Source organism: Zingiber officinale, chromosome 10A, assembly GCF_018446385.1.
Source record: "Zingiber officinale cultivar Zhangliang chromosome 10A, Zo_v1.1, whole genome shotgun sequence".
Classification (NCBI taxonomy): Eukaryota; Viridiplantae; Streptophyta; class Magnoliopsida; order Zingiberales; family Zingiberaceae; genus Zingiber; species Zingiber officinale.
This window is the reverse complement of record NC_056004.1, coordinates 5,707,056-5,731,385: the sequence shown is the minus strand read 5'-3', so window position 1 is coordinate 5,731,385 and position 24,330 is coordinate 5,707,056. Positions and strand designations below refer to the sequence as shown.

The following is a 24,330-nucleotide window of genomic DNA, read 5'->3' as shown; positions in this document are numbered from 1 at the left end:
CCAGAATTATGAAGGATGTTTTTTAAATACATACTATTAACTATTTTGAATTGTTTTTATGCTTTAATAAATACAGGTATTGGTTGACAAATTTTAGGACAACTGAAATAGGTTTACACTGTTTATTTAATTACAAAAAAAATTTGCTAATTTTTTAAATTTTTAATATCTTATATTAAAAAAAGTCTTCAATGTAATTTCCGCATCGAGTCCGTTAACGCTTTGCTAAAATTAACAAGAGATCGGTAAGGATTTCTCATCTATCCGCGCAAACCCTAACCCGTATCTTCTATCGCCGGCTTTCATATCTCCAATCTGCAGAAACGACCGAGCGCATGGCAGATTACGATCTAACTTCTCGTATCGCGCCTCACTTCGATCGTCACCTTGTCTTCCCGCTCCTCGAGTTTCTGCAGGAGCGAGAGTTGTACGCGAACGATGAGATTCTCAAGGCCAAGATCCAGCTTCTCTCCCACACCAACATGGTCGACTACGCCATGGACATCCATAAGGCCCTTTACCATACAGAAGATGTGCCCCAAGGTCCTCTTGGCTTCCTTTGTTTATCCTCGTTTTGTTTTTTAGTTTATGTAGTGTGACATTTTGGGGGGGTTTTGCAGCAATGGTGGATAGGAGGGTGGAGGTCGTCGCTAGGCTGAAATCCCTCGAAGAGTCCGCTGCGCCCCTCATCTCCTTCCTTCAAGATGCTAACTTGGTCCAGGAATTGAGGCCTGACAGACAGTACAACATCCAAATGCTCCATGACCGGTTTCAGGTTTGACATTTCGAATTCATTCATTTAAAATGGGACGATTTTCATCTAAACGACGTAATATCTGTTTGTCGTCAATAAAGTTTGTGGTCTTGATAGGCTACTGCTATAATTTGTCAAATTTCAGACAATGAATGGGAAAAAGGGGTTATTTATTAGTAGATGACAAATTTTTTTCTCGTTTCCCATTGAGTAGATTGGTGCTGATCAGATTGAGGCTCTCTATCAGTATGCAAAGTTCCAATTTGAGTGTGGTAACTATTCAGGCGCTGCAGATTATTTATATCAATATCGTGCCCTGTGCACTAATAGTGAGAGAAGTTTGAGTGCGCTGTGGGGAAAACTTGCTGCAGAGATTTTAATGCAAAATTGGGATATTGCTCTTGAGGAGCTCAATCGTCTTAAAGAGATAATTGATTCAAAGGTACTATTTCTTATTTAATGGATAGAGTTTCTTCCTGGAAGTGTTATGTTGCTCATTGTAATCCTTTCTGTTATGTTTGCATTGTGTGCAGAGCTTTTCTTCTCCTTTAAATCATCTGCAGAACAGGATCTGGTTGATGCATTGGAGCCTTTTCATATTCTTTAACCATGAAAATGGAAGAAATAGTATCATTGATTTATTCTTCCAGGACAGGTGTGCCTTTGTCCAGTTCAGCTAAATTTTCTTTTTCTCATTTTTTATTAATAGTCCATTTTAACTGACCAATTGTTCTCATGAAAGATGATGTGCCCTTTATATACATTTTGCCATTGCCCCCCACTACTGTATCAATCTTGTTACACGCTTGTGTGTGTTTTTTTTTATGTTAGTCGTTTTACTTATTAACTGAATTTCAGTAGCCTTCTTTATATTCATTACCTTTTTGTTCTTGTACTTTCACTTCCATATCACACCACTTTTCACATTTCAGTAACCAGTGCAGATCAGCTTAGAAGCTCCTGGCTGATTATATAAAGCTTATTTGATGACTATGGATTTAGTTAGTGAGCTTTCTGCAACTGTCGCCTAGTGGGCTTATCTTTAATTATTGTTCTGATTACTTGCATTGAATCTTAAATCAGTTGAGATGGTAAGGACATGTTCAAGTTATCTTTTGAATGGCTTATTACAATTTCCTTTTGTATAACCTATTTTTTGTTTCATAAGATTTGTGAAACAATATTTAGAAGTGCTACATAAGTTAGAAAGTGTGGTATATTCTGATGTATTTTTTAGATAAGATATCTGAAACAAACTTTCAAAGTGGTACAAAATCCAGAAAATAAATATTTGTAGAGTTTGAGTATTTGGCTTTGACATAATAGAGATTTAGAAAGCTTAGAGCATCCACATTAGAATCCTCATCCAAAATCTAAAGTAAAAGAACTACTTTATTGAAATTAGATATCCACTTTTCACCACACAATGCATCAATTTCCCTATAATTTACCATATATTTATTTTTTTATTATTTTTTCTCTTTCCTTCTTTATTTTTTATTATCAGATGGAGGAGAGAGAAATCTTTTATTATTAGAGGGAGGAGAGAGAAATATTATTTTAATGTTTAGAGAATGGAATCCATTATCTAAATTTAGAAAACTACTATTCATAAAATGTATATTTAGGGTAATTGATGTAGATATTTTTTTAATGCAAAATGTAAAATTTAAGGTAAAAGTTTAATTTAGGGTAAATGATGTTGATGCTCTTATTCACAGGATTAGCTTTGTAATTGGCAATCAATGTTTTGAAAACTGACCAGTTTATTGAACTGGTAAGTCTAATGGGTCATTGGCTTGACTAGTTGAATTGGTTAATTGGGAAAATAACACTAGATATTTTTTTTGTTATAAAATATAATTATAAATCTAGTCAAACTGTTGACTCAAAATAATGACAGCAGTTTTCATTTACAACTTTTATAGGTATAGTAAAACCTACTTCATACAGGTATATATATATATATGAAATATTTTAATTAATGGTTCATTATTCAAATTTTATGAAATTTATTTATAAGTAAACATTATGAAAAAAAAAACTCAACATAAAAGGTTTGTTTATAAAATTTATATATAACAGTAAATGGAAAACATCAAAAAATTGACAATAGCATGCAAACTAGATTATAGAATTGGGCATCCTCTAAATGAAAGTAGAGGACTAGCCAGTAGGTTGGAAACACAATTTGACAATTGTACTGGTTACAGGTAATATAACTGATTTTTACTGTTTCTACTGGTTTATGTAGCATCTGTTTTTTCTCTCTAACGAGACTAGATTTATTACTGGTTCCTGGTTTAGTTGGTTGAACCGGCCAATCTGATCTGGCTTTAACAACACTGTTGGTAACTCCAAATAGATAGAACCCCGTTTTGTTGGAAACCCTTCAAGGGATTTGGCTAACAATGATGATTTAGTTACAAGAGAGAGGACTTACTGAATTGCTCAATATTAGAATGGAGAAATTGCAACGTGTTAAAACAACAATCTCCATTTTTGAGCAATGAGTTGTCTCCTGAATATATATTTTTTAATCTTGTAGGTACTTGAATGCTATTCAAACAAATGCACCTCACCTTCTCCGTTATGTTGCCACTGCTGTCATTGTCAACAAAAGACGGAGAAATATGCTGAAGGAGTTGGTCAAAGTTATTCAACAAGAGCAGCAGTGCTACAAGGATCCTATAACAGAACTCATAGAATCCTTATATGTGAATTATGACTTTGACGGAGCTCAGAAGAAACTCAAGGAGTGTGAGCAAGTAAGTTCCGATCATGTAATGCATTTTCTTTGGCCTTACTAATTCTATTTAGTATATTTATTTTAGTCTCTTTTCTGTCTTTTAGTAATTTGAAAGTTACTTTGGGAAAGTTGCTTTTAAAACGTGTCTTTACCTGCATTGGAAAAATAGTTAGTTATTAGATGATGCATTGGTGTAAGGTGATTTGAGTATGTACTTACTGAAGACCATATTTGTGTAAGGTGTTTGGAAGCCTAAAACAACTTTGGGAAGACAGTTTCAAATGAACACTTACTTGGAGGGAAATAAATGTAAATAGATGAGTTTGCCAATTTTTCCCATAGGAAGAGAGCAGGAAATAATTTGATTTTAACTCTTTTGAAACTTGAGTGAAAGGAAAAGCAAAATTACTTCTTCCTTTTCACTTTTGTTCGAGTAAATAAAACCAAGATGGAACTGGATTAAGAAAATTAAATTCTTTTTTCTTTCCTTTCCCCCATGCAAATTACTTTCTCTCCTATTTCCTTCCCTTTCTTCAAGTAGGCAAAACATTATTTAGATAATTTACCAATCCAAATAGTTAGTATTTAGTGTTGGGTTGTAAGGTTGCAAACAAATCTCATATTGAAAATACATTGGAAAGATCATAAATTTATAAGGGAAAGATATCTTCATTGGTATGAGGCATTTTAGGTAGAACGTAAAAGCAAAACCATGAGAGTTTATGTCCAAAGTGGACAATATCATACCATTGTAAAGATCTCTAAATTTCTTTTGGTCCTAACAATTGGTATCAGAGCCCGGATTGCCAGAAGGTCTAACCGTCGACTGTGCACAAGAGTTATAATCTAATTGAGCCATGTAAGTAGAATATTATACTTATATTAATCTTGAGCAAATGAAGTGGGGACTCTCATGTCCGAATCAAGCAAGGAAGTCATAATTGTAGCTAGGCAAGGAAGTTTTAGTAGGTTGGGTGGACCGAGGGGCAAGAAGACCTTGTGGGTCGAGGATCGGATGCGGGAAGCCTGAGGTCCTTCGTTTGAGGGGGGGATTGTTGGGTTGCAAGGTTGCAAACAAAGTCCCACATTGAAAATACATGGGAAAGATCATAGATTTATAAGAGAAAGATATCTCCATTGATATTAAGCCTTTTGGGTAGAGCCCAAGAGTAAAATCATGAGGGATTAGACCTAAAATTGACAATATTATACCATTATAGAGATATCTAAATTTCTTTTGGTCCTAACATTTAGGATGAATTTATCTGTTGGAAGAGACCTTTCTGTATGGAGATGCGCTTTGCTATACTGTATCTATCATAATTGGTGAGCGTGATATGCATCTACGACAATCCTTATATGGAAGTTAATTATGAATAAAGAATCCATGGTGTCATCTAAATTCTTTTCAGGTGGTCAATATCTTGTTCAAAGTGATGAGCAATGAAATTTTACTGCGTCAACATGAATTTGTAATATCATTTATTAGGTTCATTGGCATGTATTATTTAAAACTTAGAAACTCCTCATTCATTTTGCCACTAGGTTTTCACTCCAGAGATTGTATGAAACTTCTGTTTCTTCATACTTTTTTGGAAAATTGTATTTGGTTCTACTTGCATGTTTCATCAAATTGCCATGCTTTCATTTGAAAATGATAGATAAATATTTTTGTTGATCTGTTAGGTAATTTTGAATGACCCTTTCCTGGGCAAACGCGTTGAAGATTCCAACTTCACCACTGTTCCTTTAAGGGATGAATTCCTGGAAAATGCCCGTCTCTTTATTTTTGAGACCTACTGCCGCATCCATCGGTGTATCGATATCAGGTAGGCCCTACACATACCAAGATTTTTTGCAACATGTTTAGCATTAGCAAATAACCTTTTCTGTCTTTTTAAAATACAGATAATATTGTGAGGAATTCTATTCTGCTGCTAATAGTGTTATATTATTATCTTGGCTGAGCAACTTGCAGGGGTTTATATATATATATATATTCTTCACTTTTGATTATTGATTATATTTTGCATTCATTTGTTTTATCTTCTGGAATGTTTTGTTTACCTAATATGACAATTCCATTAAAGTGGATTGCTGATAATTGCTAAATTGGTGATGTGTAACAGTGTGCTTGCTGAAAAGTTGAACTTGAATATGACCCATGATGAAGCACTGGTTTGGATAACAAATCTCATTCGCAACTCGAAGCTTGAAGCTAAAATAGATGCTGTTTCAGGGACTGTAACCATGCCAGTTGTTCATCAAAATGTGTAAGTATACATTCTGGATGCACGAATATTTCTTGTTTTCCATTGCTATTTCTAGATTTCTATGTAGTATTCATAGTTTCTCTAGGAATGGTATCAAGTCCGATACTCCAGTGTATCTCTGTTGGTCTATGCTCTTCTTTTCTGGAGTTAGTATTTAGCATGCGCTTTGTACTTTACATTTTCATGCATTCTTGTTTTCCCAGGCATGAACAGATTATAGAAGCCATGAAGAATCTCAATATGCGGACGTACTTATTGGCCAAGAACATCACGGAACCTGCACAAGCTGCTCAAGCTTCTCGTTAACCGAAGCAATTGATTGAATCACTTATGAAATCTTTGATTATTGCGAAGTCTTTTGTTGTTATACTATTGTTTTTTTTTTAAAATCTGATTTAGGTATTTTTCTTGTAAACCTTTTTTCATATGTGGAGATATCTGTAATTGCCAGATTTGTTTTCACATTTCTTTAACTTCTTTGCCTTGGTGGAATGATTGCCTCCTTGAAGAAAAACCTGGATTACTATCAATTAATCTTACTTGTATCTTTATGCCAAAATAATGAAGATAACATTATGCAATGATTCCAATAAAATCACAACAATATCTTATTATATGTAGGTTTGTTCATCTAGGTCATAAAACATCTCCAATTCTTGCTTGGGCAATTGTTACCGTATACAAATGATAAAGGGCAGTTCGGTAGAAAAAGAGTAATTGCATGAATCTTTCGCTATAAAGATATACGGGGTCTCGAAAAAAGATTTATTGTATATAATTTTATCCTAATTTTTTATAAGAGGTTATGTTTAGGATTTGAGATCTTTTGATTATAAAATAATAATGTTATTATTATGTCTCTCCTTCTGAGTATATAAAAGAGTATATAAAAATTTATATGTATTTTTATTTTTAACATATTATAATATAATTAATTTAAGATTATTTTCTTATGTATTTAAATAAAAAAAATTAAGAAAACAGTAAAGTAAATTTATTAGTGTTTAAATTTATTTACTTTATATATTATATTATTATTGAATGAATATAACTAAATTTATTTATGAATATTTTATTAGTTTATATCCCTAATGTGAATCAATAACCTTTTTATAATTTTATTTTATACAATTGCATCCATATTTTCTTCCTTCCTAATTTTACATACATCAAATAAATGAAAGAAATTATCTTAATTTCCTTACAATTTATCCTTTTTATTATGTTTTATCTCTGGATGCCAAATTCTCTGATTCAAAATTTTTTGAATCATAAAAGACCTTATTCATTCATTGGATAGGTAGACTGGACCCCATCTATTAAACAGGTAGAATTCATCCAACTAATAAATAAATAAGAGATCAAAATTGATCCAGAGATCCAAGACCAGAGGATCAAAACTTGAAAATCATATCATTTTACTATCGTTGGCCTAGAAAATGTATCATGGGGGGTCAAAGATAATTTACATACTTCTGAAATTAAAATGAAAAAAGTTTTAAAAATTACTTAGGGGTAAAGATAAAAAATTCTCTATTAGAAATTAGAATTTAGAAACAACAATTGAAATTCTGAAAAGACAAAATGTGAAACAACAACAACAAAATTCAACCGGGGACCCATCAGTTTTAAAGCTGTGCTATAACTGCTGTGGAAAAAACAGAAAGAAAAGGGAAAACGCCAACGTTCACCGACGCCTTTCGCCACGGCGGACGCCTACCAACTCCTGTCGCTTTCACATGACGCCACCCTTTCACAGTGGCACCCTACTGGCTATCGTACGCCTCGAAATGCTTTGCGTTTAAAATATTTTATTCACTTTTTTAAAGTTAAAAAAAAAAGATAGAATATTTAGTGATGGTACGTTAAAGAAAACTCCCATTATTCTCTTCCTTTTTCGTTTTTGATCATCGAACAGTCCTATTAATCGACGCGGGGGTTGCTCACGGTCGTCGATCTCCGAAGCCGACGGTCGGCGGGAAAAAGACGGGGAACGGCAGATTGGCGGGACGTCTCCTCTTTTCTCCTGCGGAGCACGTGACGCAGGGAAAGCGGATGCTTGACGTGTGATGCGGAAGGCAGGAACGCCGACAAGGGGCTCGTCGGTGGGGTCGTCGTTATTCTTTGGAATTCCTGTTTCGGTGCATTGACGAGGGTGCTGTAAATGTCGCGTGTTTCATTGAGAGGGTACGGGAGCGGGATCGGTTTCACCAACCGAATGGCGGCGGTATTGACGGAATTCGCTCTCGTTCCACGGTGTTGAAAAGTAAAATAAACGAGCAGATGCACCACCGATCGATCGCTTGTCTTTCCTTTGCCTTCCGTGCATTGTTTGCTTAGACGAGACGAGACGAGACGAGACGAAACGAAACGGCGTTCGTTACGGAGCCGTAACTCTATGCTTCTGCTGGCGCTCTCCCTCCTCTGTTCGACCGTCGTCGGAGGAGACGGCGGCGGCGGCGGAAGCCGGAGGGTGCTCCATCAGCCGCTGTACCCGATTCAATGGGCCCCGCCCCCGCCCCCGCCCCCGCTCCCTCAGGAGTTCTCGGATCCGTCGCCGGACAGCTCTAGCCCCTTTTTCCCAGGATTTCCTTCTCCGCACGCGACCACCGGCCAGACCCCCGCCTCTACCGCCGCCGCCACCTCTGCCTCTTCGTCTCCCTCGTCTGCGTCCGAGACGGTCGTCGCCGTCACTGTCCCTGTCTCGGTGGCGATCCTTGCAGTCCTTGTCTTGACGGGCCTGTACTTTTACCGGCGACGAAGGGCGAGGAGGCCGTCCGATGCCGGGAAGCTCATGGGACTCGATGGCAGCGGTGGCCGGATGGAAAGCCGCGCAGCTTCTGCTGAGGCGCCGGCGCCAGATTTTCTCTACCTAGGCACCATGAACACGGCGTCGACGGAAGCCTCGAGCTGCCGAGGGAGCCTGCAGGATCTTAATGGATCACCTTACCACAAGCTGGAGGTGGAGCGGGTTGTGGATATGCACCCCCCGAGCCCCGAGCTCCAGCCGCTACCACCGTTGAGCGCGATTGCTTCGAGGAAAAGTTTGGGACGCGCGCCGACTGCATCGTCCGACGAGTATACCTTCTATACTCCGCAGATGTCGTTGGCGTCCGCTACCAGCGAGACACCGGGCAGTCCATTATCGCGGCGTAGCCTTCCTAGTATGAGTAGCGGAGGGAAGGAATTCTTAATGGCCGCGGTGGCTGACGCTGTTCCTCGTTCACGGCGATCATCCCCTCGAAAACAACTCAACAATTACCCTGATTCTGAAGTGAAACAGATAATCCTGCCATTGAATCGACAACCTCCATCACCTTCTCCGCCCCGTTCCCCGCCGATGCTTCCACCTCGACCGCCTCCCTGGATGGACAATTCCACTAGGACTCCACCACCCCCTCCCCCACCTCCTCCCCCTCCCCCACCTCGGCCCCCGCCCCCGCCGCCGCCTTCTTCAACTTCTGAAGCGTTCGCCAAAAGCGATGACTTAATTAAAGCTCCTATAGCGCCATTTTCGAGACGTCGATTACTGAATCCCCTGCCTCCGGAAGCTACACGGATCAATATACAACTCCCTGTTGCGAAGTTTGGCAATGGAGTCGCTGCCAGTTCTTCGCATCAGGATGATGGGGCGGGAGAACATCTGGAGGGCGATACGAAGCTTAAATTGAAGCCCCTTCACTGGGACAAAGTTAAAGCAAGTTCCGATCGAGCAATGGTCTGGGACCAATTGAAATCGAGCTCATTTCAGTAAGATTTTCAATTTCCCAAAGTTTCAAAAGCCACCAACTGCGAATGATTGCACTAATTTCTTCGTTTTGTCAGACTGAACGAGGACGCAATGGAAACTCTCTTCATCAACAATTCCACAACTACTCTTCCTAATGACTCCAGAAGAAGACAAGGCGCTCTCCCCTTCAAGCAAGAGAAGGGAGTGTTAGATCCGAAGAAGTCACAGAACATTGCAATACTCTTGAGAGCGCTGAATGTAACAAGAGAGGAGGTCTGCGAAGCACTTTTTGATGGTAAGTAGTTTATTTACCTTGCATATTTTTACTTGATGTTAAGTAGTCTTTTTTACTTTGCATGAGCTAAATTCTTTTTCTCATCAAGTATGTTACCTAACTTGCATCCTACTCAAAGTCAAATTTGACATCATTTTTGGCTTTTGCTATAGAATTTTCTTTGTTGCCTACTCTAATTTAACATTATATCTTAATTTCAATTAAAGGTTGTTAGATAGTAACTTTCACATTAGAATGACCTAACAATTAATTTGACTCTTTATACTTTTGTATAATTGATATCAAACTAGGGGTGAGCGGATCGAATATTAGTTAAACCCAAATAATTGACTGAACCAATTGAATTCGGAAGTTCGGTTTAATTAATTTGGAATTTCGTTATTTCAGTTTATTTGATTTGGTCTCGGTATTAAAATTCAAAAATCAATTAAACTGAGCTAGAATCAATTGACTGATGTATCTAAATTGATATCTCGATCGGCGATTGATGGACTCGACTATCTAATATCAATTGACTGATGTGCAGTAGTAGTTGACTAATAAGAAAAGTTTAGTTAATTCGTTAACTTACCGAATTAATTGATTTTATATTGGTTCAATTTTAGTGGCAAAATTCAGCTGATTTGATTTGTCCAAATAAAAAGTTTATTTTGTTTGGATTCGATTTGTTCAATTAAGTCGGTTCAGTTTTGAAATGATTATTCAACCATACATAAAATTGTCATGCTATCATTGTTGAATTTAAGCGATTGTTAGATTTATTTGGCTAGAATTTTATAAGTTAAGTCATGAACGTGATAAAAAAATAAGTAAATATGAGAAAATAGAAAGAATAACAAGATGAACTGATCTAGGAAAGTAAATAGAAAGAATAAGATTAAAAGGAGCATGATAATTCTAGAAACAACAACATGATGAAACATAAAAGAGTAATGAAAAAAACCAAGAATACCAATTATAGAATATTATATTATAGAAAACTACTTTATCGTGTAAACAATTATCTAATTTTTTTTCTTTATTATTATTATTAATTTATTTTATTAGTATGGTATTATAGTTTAATCAAAGTTTGTTTTGTCTTTAATATTTAATACTAACAAATCAAAGTAAACTAATCATTCTATCTTGTCCAAACCAAACCAGTAAACAATTATCTAATTTTTTTTCTTTATTATTATTAATAATAATTTATTTTATTAGTATGGTATTATAGTTTAATCAAAATTTGTTTTGTCTTTAATATTTAATACTAACAAATCAAAGTAAACTAATCATTCTATCTTATATCCAAACCAAACCAATAGACATTCTATTGTCTACTACTATATAAGGTGTTTGGTTTTTTTCCTAGGAATCGAAATGAAAATGAGAATGATAGTATTACAGAATGAGAATAAGTATGAGCATAGATATCACTCTTAAAAATAATGTTTGGTTAGTTGAATATTTTCTCTTCAATGAATCAAAATTTGAAGAGAGAGTGTGATGAGAGAAAATAAGGAGAGAGAGTGTGATGCGAGAGGCTGAGAAGAGAGAAAGTATGATGAGAGAAAATGAGAAAAGATAGTCTAATGGGAGAGATTTGAAAAAGAGAGAAAGTATGATGAGAGAGGATAAAGAAAGAGAAAGTGTGATGAGAGAAAATAATAAGAGAGTGTGTGATGGGAAATAATGCATGATGAGAGAGAAAAGGGTAGAGAAGTATGATGAGAGAGAATGAGGAAAGACAAGGTATGATGAGAAAGAAAGTATAATGCGAGGAGAGGAGAGAGAAAGTATGATGAGAGAGAATAAGGAGAGAGAAAGTGATATGAAAGAAAAATTGAACAAATATATTAAGGGTATTTTCGTCCAAAATAATTTAGATGATATCCAAGTTTTTGGATATGGTGAAACCTAAGGGAGGAAATGAGTTTCATCAATACTTAAATTTTTGGGTTTCATTCCAAAATCTAATTCCCGTTCTCATCAATCAAACACAAGGTTTGAGAATGAATCGAATTCCCTATTTCCATATCCGTGTACCAAACATCACCTAAGACTTTTGTATTAGGAAAATCCATAAGATTTAAAATAAATGAGCAATCAGGCCTCTTAGACTAGTTGAAGACATATGACCGACATTAATCAAGAAGAACCAGTTTGAGTTGATAACCTTGTTCCCTTTAGTTGAAATGTCGTTGACCAAGCCGCTTTTCCAATAAGAAATGTCTTTGCATTATCTCATACATAATAACCACGAAGATACACTTGATTAATAGTGATGTAGTGAAACAAGTTCAGAGAAACTTAAAATGTATTAATTTTTATTTCATTGCAAGTTTTTTTGCATCCCATTCCTTTCTAAGTAAACAGACCTAAATTATATATCATAGTTGAAAGGGAAAACAAGAACTAAGGAGTGAAATATCAGTTAACCCAAAATAACTAATTGAATTTGGAAGTTCGATTCGGTTAATTTAAAATTTTATTCTTATTTTAAAAAATCTTGCTTATTCAATTTATTTGGTTCAATCTCGATTTTAAAATTCAGAAATCCGTTAAACCGATTAAACTGAATTGGTAGTGAATGGATATACTTAAATCAATGTCTCAATTGGCGAATGGTGGACTTAACTCAGTATCAATTGACTTGATTGATAAGAAAAGTTTGGTTAATTTAGTAATCGTTTGAATTAATTGATTTTATATAAGATCGGTTTGTTTGATTTTAGTGGCATAGTTCGGTTGGTTTAGTTTATCTAAAAAAAATTCATTTTGTTCAGTTCAGTCAAATTCGATTTGATTTTGTTCTGATTTTGCAAAAGTTACGTTTGGTCGTTACATTAGATACAATAATTAATTATGTTTTATTAAAGTGATGGATCCTTTCGCCTAAGGATTGATGTAGATACCCATTTAATCTAGAAGGATTTTTTTGATGATTAAAAATATTGCAGTGAAGGTTTTGTATAGGTTACAATTTGAACTTTATTAAATTATAAAATTATTTTCGACAGGTAATCCTCAATGTTTAGGAACTGAGATATTGGAAACTTTGGTTAAAATGGCTCCCACAAAGGAGGAAGAACTAAAATTACGTGACTACCCAGGTGATCTACAAAAGTTAGGTTCAGCTGAACGCTTTCTGAGAGCCGTCTTGGATGTACCATATGCCTTCAAAAGAGTTGATGCAATGCTATATAGAGCAAATTTTGAGACAGAAGTAAAATATCTAATGAGATCTTTTCAAACATTAGAGGTAATTATTACAATCAAGCTTCACATACTTGCAACTAAAAGTTTGGATTAGTATTGCTAATATTCTTGATTTAACTGGCCATAAATTTAATGATTGAAAACTTTGTTTTATTTTGTGAAACTGAAAATTCTTATGTTTTTTCTTAATACGCCAGCATGTTAACATCATCACTTATCTCTTGTGCTAATTTATAATTTGTAAATCTCATTTTTCCTGAAACATTTTCTACAGGCAGCATGCCAAGATCTAAGAAGCAGCAGACTGTTTTTTAAGCTCCTGGAAGCTGTTCTTAGGACTGGCAACAGGATGAATGTGGGAACCAACCGTGGTCAAGCGAAAGCGTTCAAGCTGGACACGCTTCTCAAACTTGCGGATGTAAAAGGGACAGATGGGAAAACCACACTTCTCCACTTTGTCGTGCAAGAAATCATCAGGTCTGAAGGGTCAGGCACTGAGCCAGCAACAGAAAATCCATCCAGCAACATAAGAGAAGGACAATTTAGAAAGCAAGGCTTAAAGATTGTAGCCGGGCTAAGCAATGAGCTTGGGAATGTCAGAAAGGCAGCTGGAATGGACTCAGATGTTCTGAGTGGATATGTTTCAAAGTTAGAAGCTGGGCTCGAGAAGGTAAAGTCAGTTATACAGCTCGAGAAGTCATGCACGCAAGGGAAGAGCTTTTTCGAGACGATGAAGATATTTCTTGTAGAGGCTGAAAAGGAGATTGGTCGTGTTAAAGTCGAAGAGAAGAGGGTGATGAATTTGGTGAAGGAAACCACAGAGTTCTTTCACGGCGATGCTGCAAAGGAGGAAGCTCACCCTCTTAGGATCTTCATGGTGGTGAGGGACTTCCTATCAGTTCTAGATAGCGTCTGCAAGGAAGTGGGCAGTTTGCATGAGAGGACAGTGATAGGATCTGCAAGTGCTCCTCAGCCAGTCTTCCAAAGGCCTGAATGGCGACGAGATGCGAACTCGGATTATGATAGTTCATCATCATAAAATTTTGATGAGATAGTCTATGTGAAGGTGATCAGTGGATCGAGGGAGGATACTACCAAGTAATTAACAGGATCGGTTTTGTACAAAAGGAATAGGCGACACCTTGGAGGAAGGCATAGTACTCATACTGTGTTTCAGAGATGTAGAGACTAACGCTCAGTACACTTGCCATGCTGTAGATTATGAGGCAACCATAGAAGAAATTTTTATTATCTTTGAAAATTATTTAAATTTTATGCATTTTTTTTTTTGGCGTGATGGACAGCTCATAGCTCTTTCTTGTGAAGTCCCAATAATTTATAAACATTTGGAGGGTTATAGAAAATGATTCCGAAATCTAGCAGGCACGGGGATTTGGGTGCGTCTGGGTGTGATTTTTCCAGACCGGTAGAGCACCTGAACCCGGTTCAGTCGCACTTTCGTATTTTTGGTATACTTAAGAGTTACGAAATCATTCTCGTGTCTCGGGCGCTTTAGCTCCTTGTTCGTCCCAGATCTCTTCGTCGCTGGGCTTCATGCTGCTTCTTGGAACAACCTACTCTTTTTCTTAGCCTTCACCGGGTGGTTTTTTGTGCCGTTTCTTGCCCTTCATTCCTGGATCTTCTATCTATGCGATGGTTGTCTGCAAATGCCGCAAGGTACATTTCAATCCGGTTCCACTTTTTTTCCGTATGCCATCGCTGCAAAAGAGCTTTATTTCATTTTTTAAATGCCTTCCTTTTCGATCCTTCGTCGGATTAAACTCGTGCCCGAAGATTTGAAGCTATTGCATTACGCTACATTCTAGTACTGATTGAAGGTTTATTGTTAAGGTTTGTAATTTTCGCCCGCTGGTTCCGTTCATAGTTTGATTAGATTGTTTCGTTTGCTTCGATGTATCTGAACTAGGTTCTTAATGACACGGTATGTTTCTTCTGCCTGGAATAACTGTGGAAGAGCATCAATTTGTAGCCTAGGTTTTGGTTGTAATATCTTTGTTAGGAGAACAAATTGGGGAAATTTGATTAATGAATTTGTTATTGTTGAAATTGTTTCAGTATTTCACTAGAGAGAACACCTTTTGTTCTTGAATGAGAAAATCTATGTTGCATATTTCTGGGTTGTGTAGTTTTCTTGAGACTAATGGAGCTTTGTGTGTAGGCAACCAGGCTTTATTGCTTTGTTCACAAAGTTCCAGTTTGTGGAGAGTGCATATGTTTCTCAGAACATCAAATCTGTGTGGTACTCATCTAAACTTTTGCTTTCATGAGTACTTTTTTTTCCATGACTGGGTATTGCAGGTGAAAAGAATTCTGTGCTAACTTTCTGGTCTTAAGTTCAGGGTAAATTAGTGGGACAATTCAAATTGATTACAACACTATCATTATTCGTAATTAGAAACATTCTAGTAAAACTGATTGTTAACTATAACATCAAGATACCACTTGCATTTGTAAGCTACAACTCACTGAGTCATTTAGTTTTACATGGATAGTCATGTGTATAAAGACTTTCAGGTCAGTACACATACTAAGGTGCACATACTTATGCATTTTACTGATCACTGCCAGTCAGTGACAAAGATATCCCTTTTTCCTCTATTCCTTGTTCAAGGAAAACATATATCCAGCATATTTTGCATCAATGATAACTGAACCAGATGTGTCTTCCAACACTTGATTATGGCGAATATAGCTTGATATTGTCATACCTTTTCATCTTTTTGTTTAAATAAAATTCTTACATATGTTTAACTTCTTTGAAAATCAACTTGTGCAACAGCAAACAGATACTTGTTATTGTTATCTTTAGCTATCAATTTTCCATCTTTGTGCCAGGGTTTGAGTTTGCATTGACATCTTCTTTTAATTTTTAGACGCTATATTTTTTTTTTTTTGCCTTCTCTTAATAACCAATAAGTTTTTCTGCTGAAATGTTCATGTAAGTCTCAGTTAGCAAGAGTGCACTCATTGCACTGGGATTTGTTATGGTAGCTGTTGGGTAACTTATACCAAAATCAACTAGATGGAAGAGTGACCACCAGACTTTGTTCGACTCTTTAGGTGAAAAAATACTCAGATTGGGTCGTTGATGGAGAATATGACTGGCCACCCACATGCTCTTTCTGCAATATTGCATTGGAAGAAGGAAGGGATCAAACTACAAGATTGGGTTGCTTGCGTAAGTGCCCTCACTTTGTTATTCATATTTGTTCTTTGACACTGAAGTTTTTAACTAATTGTTGTGTTTCTTATTTCAGATCTTATGCACACAAATTGCTTGGTCTCACATGTTAAAGGCTACCCACCTCAAACTGCACCTGCAGGATATGTCTGCCCTACTTGTTCTACTCCTGTAAGTTATACTAGCAAGTCTTCCAGTGAAACATCATCCTGGTTGGATAATATTATTCAGTTGGAGATTATGAGTAGGATATTATTTTCTTCCTTCCAAATGAAAAAGTTGAATGGATGTCTGGTTAAATTTAGCCCACTCAACCATGTGTTCTTTGGCAGGCAGCATCTTTTGGTTTTCCACTTCCAAGAAAGATTTGAGTGAATTAACCATTTGCTCATTGCTGTAGAATGTTCTCCTCGTTTTTTTTTTGTTATTAGAAATATTTCTGATTTGGTAGCTGGATCTTGATAATTAGAATGGGCAAAGCATTGACTTCCTTTGGTGATGAAGTTGGGCCATCTTTCTATGTCAATTCCATATTCCCATAGTTGGCTTTCAGCCTCAGACACTTTCCAACCTTTTTGGTAGGAAGTATAACTACAACTTGACTTTTGTTGGGCGCCATAACTCTTTGTTTACTCTATGTTAAAAAAATGATAATCCCAGTTAGCCTCATTGACTATCGCTGGGGTGACCGGCTTGGTCCCACGGAAGTTTCCCACTGGTCACAGGGTAAATTATTCACGCTGTGAAATTTTCTTTCAAAGGTTCCGTAGTTATCTGGTAGTTTGGGCTTTAGTCTTGGTCAATATTTGGGGTTTGAGTTGGTCAGAAAAAAAATATTTTCATGCATTTCTTTAAAAGAAATTTTTAAAAGGCAAATATTTACGGTGATCTCAACCACACCATGACCACTATCCTTGTAACAGGGTGGTAAATTGGAGATTTGTCCCTCCTCTCCAGTCTACAAGACAAGATTTGGGTGAAAAAATCCGCAGAGAGGGAAAGTTCATTATCTCTGTCAGTTCTCAATTTGAGTTAACAAGTGAGAGCTCCTTGAAACTGGAGCTCTCCTTTCCTCATAAACAAAGACTTAGTGTCTTGAGCAGACCTTATGAGGGAGCTCAAATTTGAGGTATCCACACTCCACACACCAAATACATAGAGACCAGACTGCAACAAATTCTCCTTGTCTTTTACCTTTTCTTTAGTTTTAAAGACTAACTCTCTTATTATATATTCTATGATATATCCTTAATTTTGCTAAGTTTAGGAGTGTTTGCCAATTACTTTGACTACACTCAAATCCTTTAGTTCTAGTTGCTGAACTATAAGTAATATGGTATTGTATATTTATATCAGAAGTTAGTCTGCCCTGGAAATAGTGATGAAGTTTTTTGCAGGTGTGGCCGCCTATAAGCATCAAAGATACAGGGTCTCACCTACACTTGAAGCTTAAAGAAGCAATAATTCAGGTAAATCCTGCTTGATCTTAGATCATCACCATTATACTCTTGGAGTTTGTATTATGAATGTATGACCTGAATGCTTCATACTTTAATGTGATATATCCTGGTTATTCAGTGGTTTATAATTCATGATTCATCAATTCAGTGTTATGTCCTTTTAGCACAGTATGACCATTTTCAGAGTGAACTATGAGTTGGTGTTATTTTCTATTTAAGATGTCTACTAGGATGTTAATTATATTTCATTCATCACTAAGACATATGCTAGTGCTATCAATCTCCTAAATTATCATGCTGAATTGAAAATTCATGATAGTTTGTTGTTGTCTAATCACAAATGAATTCTTATATTAGTCACATTGACATTTTAATTTAATTGGTAATGTAAATTAAAAATATTGGGAAGATACTGCCAGTAGTGGGCATATTTCTTGATGAGATAGAATGGCACTAATTCAAAAGCTAGTATGAGTAGGCAAGAATTGTTCTTTGAGAATTCAGTTGTTTCCTTTCTGTTCCAAATTGATCAGGCCCTTCCTATTCTAATTTCCTTTTTAGTCATCAACTAACATTCTTGCTACAAATGCAAATTATTCTTCCATATTCTATGATGATCTGTCTACCTTATCTAATTCTTCAACTCTGGAATTAAGATATGAGTTTTCTGTTCAGTTCAATTCAGAGTCATAATCTTCTTTCTCTTTCTTGCTGTTTGAGTTTAACTTGTAACACATTCCCTTGATTTCAAGATTGTCATCAACGAGCACTAATGAATTATATGCCAAGCTTTGAGCTGGTCTTTCATCTAGCCTGATTAAAGTGTTCAATCACATGAACAACAACAACCTTTACCTCACCAGGCCAGCTACTAACCTACAAACTCATTTATTTACCTTGTTTGTGAAGCATTTTTTGAACTGAATATGTTTCTTAAACAATTTCATTGCAGTTTCGAGTATCTCTTCTTTTATAGGCAAAGGCCTGATGTGTAAGTTAGCAGCATGTGACAGTAGAATAATAATTATGAAGAGTAGCATATTATACTGTATTTTTCAGTTTTCTAATCAAATATGGTAGTCAGAAGGATGACCATAGAAAACAGAGACTCAGAAGTATTGTGAAAGAATATTGAAGATGAATGAATTAGCTATTGCTTTTCATTTTTAATATCCTAACACTCCTCATTTCATGACTCATATTGCTGCTTCAGAAACTATTGACTCTCACATCTGTGATTTTATTGGTTAACTAAACCTTTCCTTTGAAAAAAGGAGCTAAAATAGCCTTTAGACTTCTCAAAAGATAGTACACCTGAAAAATATAGTGTTTGCAAGGATAATGTGTGACATAGCATAACCTAAATTTCACTCAAGTTTGAGCCCATTCAGTATGCGTCAATTGCTGGAATATTGAAACTGAAAATTACTTGAATTTCTTGCGTAAAGTTCCATATGTTCGTCCCTCTTTGCATCATGACTTAGTCAAGTTTGTATGAGGTCAGTTTCACTGATAATCTTTTGTTTTCCAGCTATTGTTTAACATCAATTAGATGTTTTTATATCCCCATAACCATCCTGCAGTCAATTCCTCAGTGCACGTTCTCTTGAAACGTTTAACATATAATATATCTAGTCTAACATATGACAGAGTGGTCTGGAGAAAAATGTATTTGGAAATCATATAGTTCCACCTCCTGCATCTGGGAATCATGGTCCTCCTGCTTTTGCTTCTGATTCCCTGATACACATTTCACCGGCTGAAGACACAGAAGGTGGAGCATCTTCATTTAACTCTGATAAAGATTCAAGACCAATATCTGTACAAGCCACAGACGCTAAGTACCTAGATGAAGTATATAACTCCATTGTTGGGGTGGGTTCTTCTATGGTTACAGAATCTGAAATTGTTGAACTTGAAGGTCCTAATGCTTTGGAACACCAAATCATGAAAGATCAAGATCCTCATTTCATGAAAACTGTGAGTTTAATGAGCCTAACTCTTATTTAGGGCAAAAACGTGTAGTATGTATGTTATTTAGTCAATCCATCTATTAACTTCTTTAGAAGTGCCTCAGTAATGTTATAGCATGCCATTTTTATTGTCTCTTTCAGCCTAGTGCCGCTACAAGGAAGCCAACTTACCATGAGAGAAAGTATTCTGAAACATCATATTATGCGGATGATGAAGATGGAACAAACAAAAAGTACACAAGAAGAGGTAAGCTAATTTACAGGTCCTTTTTTTGTGTGTCTACACTGAGTTCATTGATTTTTTTTGGTACCTACAATCTCTGTGGCATTGATTGTTCATTGTACACTCAATTCCTACTAGGTAATGTGAAATAAATAGCAGTTTCATTGTGCCGATCAACTCAGGCAAAACATGTCATTCCACTTGTTGACTGACCAAACAGGTCAAGAACTTGAGACAATTGTGAAGACAAGGGTTAAACACTAGGAGCCTTCCTCTACAATGATGACATCCGGTGAACCTCCACAAGCGTTGAGCCTTCCCTCATGAACACTTAGCACAATGAGTCCTCCACGAGGCTTGTGCGAGATCATGAGGATTTTGAGGAGGCACATATGTTCTCTTCCTCCTATTCTTTTGTTAAGACTGGGCACATGGACCAGCAACGAGACCAGCGCAATCAATTTGGTGCTGGCATGTTTATTTAGTCAGGGATCGATACCGAGGCTTACAATGAGATTTCAAGCCTTAGTTTGTAGAACTTCTAATACAGTTTCTTTCTTGAGGAAAATGAATGCCAATAACCTGCCTTGTGTATTAATCTTTAGGTATGCAGAAGGTTCTAGACAACTTTTGAATTTTGATACAAAGACACTTCATATTACCCTTGCAGACGTGCGTTAGACATCTGAGCTCTGCCACTGAGACTGAGTTGTTGGAAACCGATATTCCCATTGAGCACATGTAAATATTTTTAGAAAATAGACGTATTGGGAATCAAGATCTCTACCCATTTCAGATGCTCAAACTGGTGTCTGAATAACTTAGTAATACAATGATCTCTTACCTATAGATGAGGTAAAAGGTGCTAATTTAGGAGTTGCAATGTCCCAAGTCACTAGAAAAAGGAGGGTTGGGTAGACCAGTCGAAGATATTTTCAGGCGGTATCAGGAAGAAGTCCATTTTCCTGCTATCAAATAGACACAACTCTTATTCTCTCTTAGCATTCTTCTATTTGTAGTTTATTATTTGCTATTTGCAGAAGATGAGAGTTGCAAAGATGAGAATGTGCAGACATACAAGGATGGAGAAGATAAGAAATAAAAATATTTTAGAGAAAGTCGGGTTGCACCTATTGAGAGAGAACTCCGAGAGACATGTTTAAGATGGTATTGACATGTACTTAGATAAATGTGCACATCAAATGAGGAAGAAGACCAAAAAAAGACTTGATTAGCTTCAATAAAATAAGATAAAATTTATTTAAATATAAATAATGATATAGTAGGGGATAGAGTCCAATAGCGTAGAACGATACATATAGTCGATCCCACCTAGTGGGATAAGGTTTGGATGTTATTAGTGTAAGTGTAAGTTTCATATAGATTTTTTTGTACTGGTGGAAAATTTCAGTTTTCTGATATATATATTAATTCATAAATTGATATACTACTCTAATTTCCTCCATTCTTTCTTATGTCCACCTGACTGCATCTGGAAAGTTAGTTTAGCCCTCTTACTCGTTCTGTGTAGTACCATCTCACTTTTCAGTTTAGTTCGGTAACATGTTTGACCAGCAGGAACGTCACTAAAGTTTGGGCCATCTCCCGAGTTATTGAAAAATCAAAAATAACTATCACATGTTTATGTCGCAAGATCTAGCATATTTTCATTTCTTTCTTGGTATCATTTTACAACAAAAACAAACTAAGTTGCAATTATTTGGTCGTCCATATAGATCTTAATTTTGCCCATTTTGAGGTCCGTTACATAGATTTATCCCACAAATGAATCTATGCCAGGCTTCTGCCTTGTAATATCAATTTTTTCTTGGAATCATTTTGCATGCCAATAAATTGAATTAAACATACTTCGAAGTTGGTACGAGTTATGGGCCACATTCATGTATAAGCATGTGCTTAACTGCTTCCATTATCTCTTAAGGTTTCATTGAACTCTGTGAATGTTTGAAATTGGCTGGCACAGGACCCTTTCAGTAGCTAACCATACCTTCCCTTGGTGGAAAATGATACCTTGCTAATGCTGTGTTTAGCAATTATTATTCTGCCTCATCAGCAATGAACATTGCACTATTTTTTGTATTCATCAGAGGCAGATTAAATAAACTATAGTTCCTAACTGAATGACTGGCCTGGTGCATTATTATATCTGATGTTTGAGTAAGGATCTCCTGAGTTGAACGTTTCATAGAATCCCTCAGGATTATCTATAGTGAGGAAAGAAGCTAGTTGGGATCGACTAAAATAATTTGTATGCTTGACATCACAGGTAGTGATTTTGCTAATATTTGGTCCAAGCCAAATATTTTTTTTATTGTGGGACTCACTAGATGTTCTACAAGTATAAATCTAACAATAGTGGATCTCAATGATGTCCCAGCAATGAGTGCTCACTAGGAATTTTCCATCAATCCAGCTTATTAATATGGATCAATTACCAGTAAACAATGATGAGAAGTTGCTGGGTTGGATTCCTATTTGTAAATGATTATAGATCATGTTCACTGCTGGTCCTTCTGGATGTGAATTTGTTTTGGATTGTAATACTGAAGGATATTCTTCTACATGCTAGAGAATGATTTTTTTCTTTTAAATTCATGGTTCACTGATTTCAGTTTAACTGTAGGTCCCATTCGTAACAAGTTTCTAAGGATGTTACTGCCTTTCTGGTCAAATGCACTGCCTACTCTTCCAGTAACTGCCCCACCACGTAATGGTGTACCAGAAGGAAAAGTACATCACCAAAAATCTTCAAGGATGGACCCCAGGAAAATATTACTCGTCATGGCAATCATGTAACTTTTCCAACTTCTCTTACTCATCTGGTTATCCACTTACCATTGCCATCATTTCAACAAATTATATGGCTTCTTCATAAAAAATGTGTCTAAGTTGCAGAATTTGTATTTGTATGAAATTTGGATCGCAATTCTTGTTTGTTTAGTTTTGAATTGAGTGGCAAAGAAGCTTGCAAAGGACATAGGGTTGTCTTTCAAATTTTACATATAAAGGCCGTTCTAAATGCTTGGGCATGTGGTTTCTTTCCCATCTGAAATTGTGAACCCTATAATTAAAAGTCACTTTAATTGGATGGAAGATATGATGGGGAGGAGGGGAAGCGACACAAAGGATGTACATAATAATTTCGTGAGCCATTCTCTCTTCTCCCCAAACTGTGTCCCAAATATACAGTCCAAAAGGTTGTTGATTGTTATAAGTTTTCTTAGAATAACTTCTGCAGTCATGATATAAAACTTCAAATTTGGATTCCACGTGCACAATTTTATTGTTAGAATGGTTTTCCTGAGCAGGGCATGCATGGCAACGATGGGAATGTTATACTATAGATTGGCACAGCGAAGTCTAGGTGAAAACATACCAGAAGATGAGCTCCAGTAGGTACTGTAACACTTTTTGGGCCATGGCTTACAAGGTCATGCTTTGTAGTGTAAGGAATACCAAGTTCTTGTCTTTAATTTGTATAACATATTTAATCAATTACTCGTCTCATAAATATTGTTCTCTTTTTGAAATTTTCTTGACTGCAGGTGCAAGCTTATCTGTTCACGGCCCATTTTTCTGGGTGTTTTGTTGTCTTGTTCGTTTGGTACGACAATCGATTGAACGAACCATTTGCATCACAGCTGGTCTGAATTTATCTGCGTGTGTGAATTTGCATGCTCCTGCTAGATTTGATGATGTTGATTTTTCTTCATACAAACTTAGAGCCCATCTTATGTCTGTAAAGAGGTCGTTTCATTGGAAAACCTGATACTGAAGTTATGAAGACCAGCCAAGAAAAAAAAGAAGTTAAAAGTGAAAACACATCATCGCTGTGACAATTTATAGTGAACACTATGCGATAATGTGACGCTTGGTACGCTAATGAACATAACTTTTGATTTAATCTGAATCTGAGCCTTGCAAAAAATGTTGCGGGGTCCAAATGCTACATTGGCCAACTGTTTTGTTTAGCACCCACAGGCGGCGTGAAGTATATCCAGTGCATGACGGATTTTGTTGGGTTTATCAACATATTGGTCTAACAGTCTAGCTAGGTTAAGGCCCTTGCTAAATAAATTTATCTTGGGTATTTTTAAATAATTATCATCGTTTCAAGGTTGTGCTTTTTTTAACAGTAAAATCTTCTTCAATTTAGAGGATATTGTAGGATTCTTTTACTGTTGAAATATATCTTTGGTTGAGGGGAAGGGAAAGGAAAGATGAGGAAAGGGGAAAAAAAGGAAAAGGAAAAGTAAACTATGAAATGGAAAGAAGAGAAAGGAAAGAGGAGCCTGCCAAGATGCAACATCTTCGTGACCTCTTTGCACTCAGACTCCCTATGGTAAGGCCGCGAGGCGATGGCCGTTCCATCATGTAAATGAATGGAATAAAAAAAAAAATGTAGATTTCCCTTTTCGCGCCTTATTTTGTTCCATTTTATTTATCCCA

The 24,330-nt window shown here is 36.3% G+C and overlaps 3 protein-coding genes across 6 annotated transcripts; all 3 read left to right on the top strand.

Moving 5' to 3' along the window:
* Positions 1 to 196: 196 nt before the first annotated feature.
* LOC122027567 (eukaryotic translation initiation factor 3 subunit E-like) lies at positions 197 to 6,315 on the top strand. 2 transcript variants are annotated; one of them, XM_042586553.1, is made up of 9 exons: positions 197 to 245; positions 322 to 543; positions 621 to 775; positions 969 to 1,196; positions 1,288 to 1,409; positions 3,303 to 3,522; positions 5,190 to 5,332; positions 5,633 to 5,776; positions 5,980 to 6,315. In XM_042586553.1, exons 2-9 carry the CDS (start codon positions 336 to 338, stop codon positions 6,080 to 6,082), a joined length of 1,323 nt encoding a protein of 440 aa, XP_042442487.1. In that variant the 5' UTR covers positions 197 to 245; positions 322 to 335; the 3' UTR covers positions 6,083 to 6,315. The 2 variants fall into 2 exon arrangements, with proteins under 2 accessions (XP_042442487.1, XP_042442486.1); XM_042586552.1 differs by lacking the exon at positions 197 to 245 and having other exon boundaries at positions 252 to 543.
* A 1,339-nt stretch (positions 6,316 to 7,654) lies between these two features.
* Positions 7,655 to 14,681, top strand: LOC122026107 (formin-like protein 8). The gene is made up of 4 exons (XM_042584750.1): positions 7,655 to 9,526; positions 9,602 to 9,801; positions 12,804 to 13,045; positions 13,277 to 14,681. The coding sequence occupies exons 1-4, from the start codon at positions 8,175 to 8,177 to the stop codon at positions 14,039 to 14,041; spliced, it is 2,559 nt and encodes an 852-aa protein (XP_042440684.1). The 5' UTR covers positions 7,655 to 8,174; the 3' UTR covers positions 14,042 to 14,681.
* LOC122026108 lies at positions 14,541 to 23,911 on the top strand. 3 transcript variants are annotated; one of them, XM_042584752.1, is made up of 10 exons: positions 14,541 to 14,679; positions 15,182 to 15,262; positions 16,084 to 16,201; positions 16,281 to 16,375; positions 17,602 to 17,673; positions 19,315 to 19,644; positions 19,779 to 19,884; positions 22,505 to 22,673; positions 23,190 to 23,277; positions 23,427 to 23,911. In XM_042584752.1, the coding sequence occupies exons 1-9, from the start codon at positions 14,656 to 14,658 to the stop codon at positions 23,275 to 23,277; spliced, it is 1,083 nt and encodes a 360-aa protein (XP_042440686.1). In that variant the 5' UTR covers positions 14,541 to 14,655; the 3' UTR covers positions 23,427 to 23,911. The 3 variants fall into 3 exon arrangements, with proteins under 3 accessions (XP_042440686.1, XP_042440687.1, XP_042440685.1); XM_042584753.1 differs by having other exon boundaries at positions 23,190 to 23,311; XM_042584751.1 differs by having other exon boundaries at positions 23,190 to 23,326.
* Positions 23,912 to 24,330: the final 419 nt, after the last annotated feature.

Coding starts and splice junctions, on each gene's coding strand:
- LOC122027567 (XM_042586553.1), top strand. CDS start 336: ATGGCAGATTACGATCTAACTTCTCGTATCGCGCCTCACTTCGATCGT. Junction 544..620: donor TACAGAAGATGTGCCCCAAG/GTCCTCTTGGCT, acceptor GGGGTTTTGCAG/CAATGGTGGATAGGAGGGTG. Junction 776..968: donor TGCTCCATGACCGGTTTCAG/GTTTGACATTTC, acceptor CCCATTGAGTAG/ATTGGTGCTGATCAGATTGA.
- LOC122026107 (XM_042584750.1), top strand. CDS start 8,175: ATGCTTCTGCTGGCGCTCTCCCTCCTCTGTTCGACCGTCGTCGGAGGA. Junction 9,527..9,601: donor TTGAAATCGAGCTCATTTCA/GTAAGATTTTCA, acceptor TCGTTTTGTCAG/ACTGAACGAGGACGCAATGG. Junction 9,802..12,803: donor CTGCGAAGCACTTTTTGATG/GTAAGTAGTTTA, acceptor TATTTTCGACAG/GTAATCCTCAATGTTTAGGA.
- LOC122026108 (XM_042584752.1), top strand. CDS start 14,656: ATGGTTGTCTGCAAATGCCGCAAG. Junction 16,202..16,280: donor TACAAGATTGGGTTGCTTGC/GTAAGTGCCCTC, acceptor TTCTTATTTCAG/ATCTTATGCACACAAATTGC. Junction 19,885..22,504: donor CAAAAAGTACACAAGAAGAG/GTAAGCTAATTT, acceptor GTTTAACTGTAG/GTCCCATTCGTAACAAGTTT.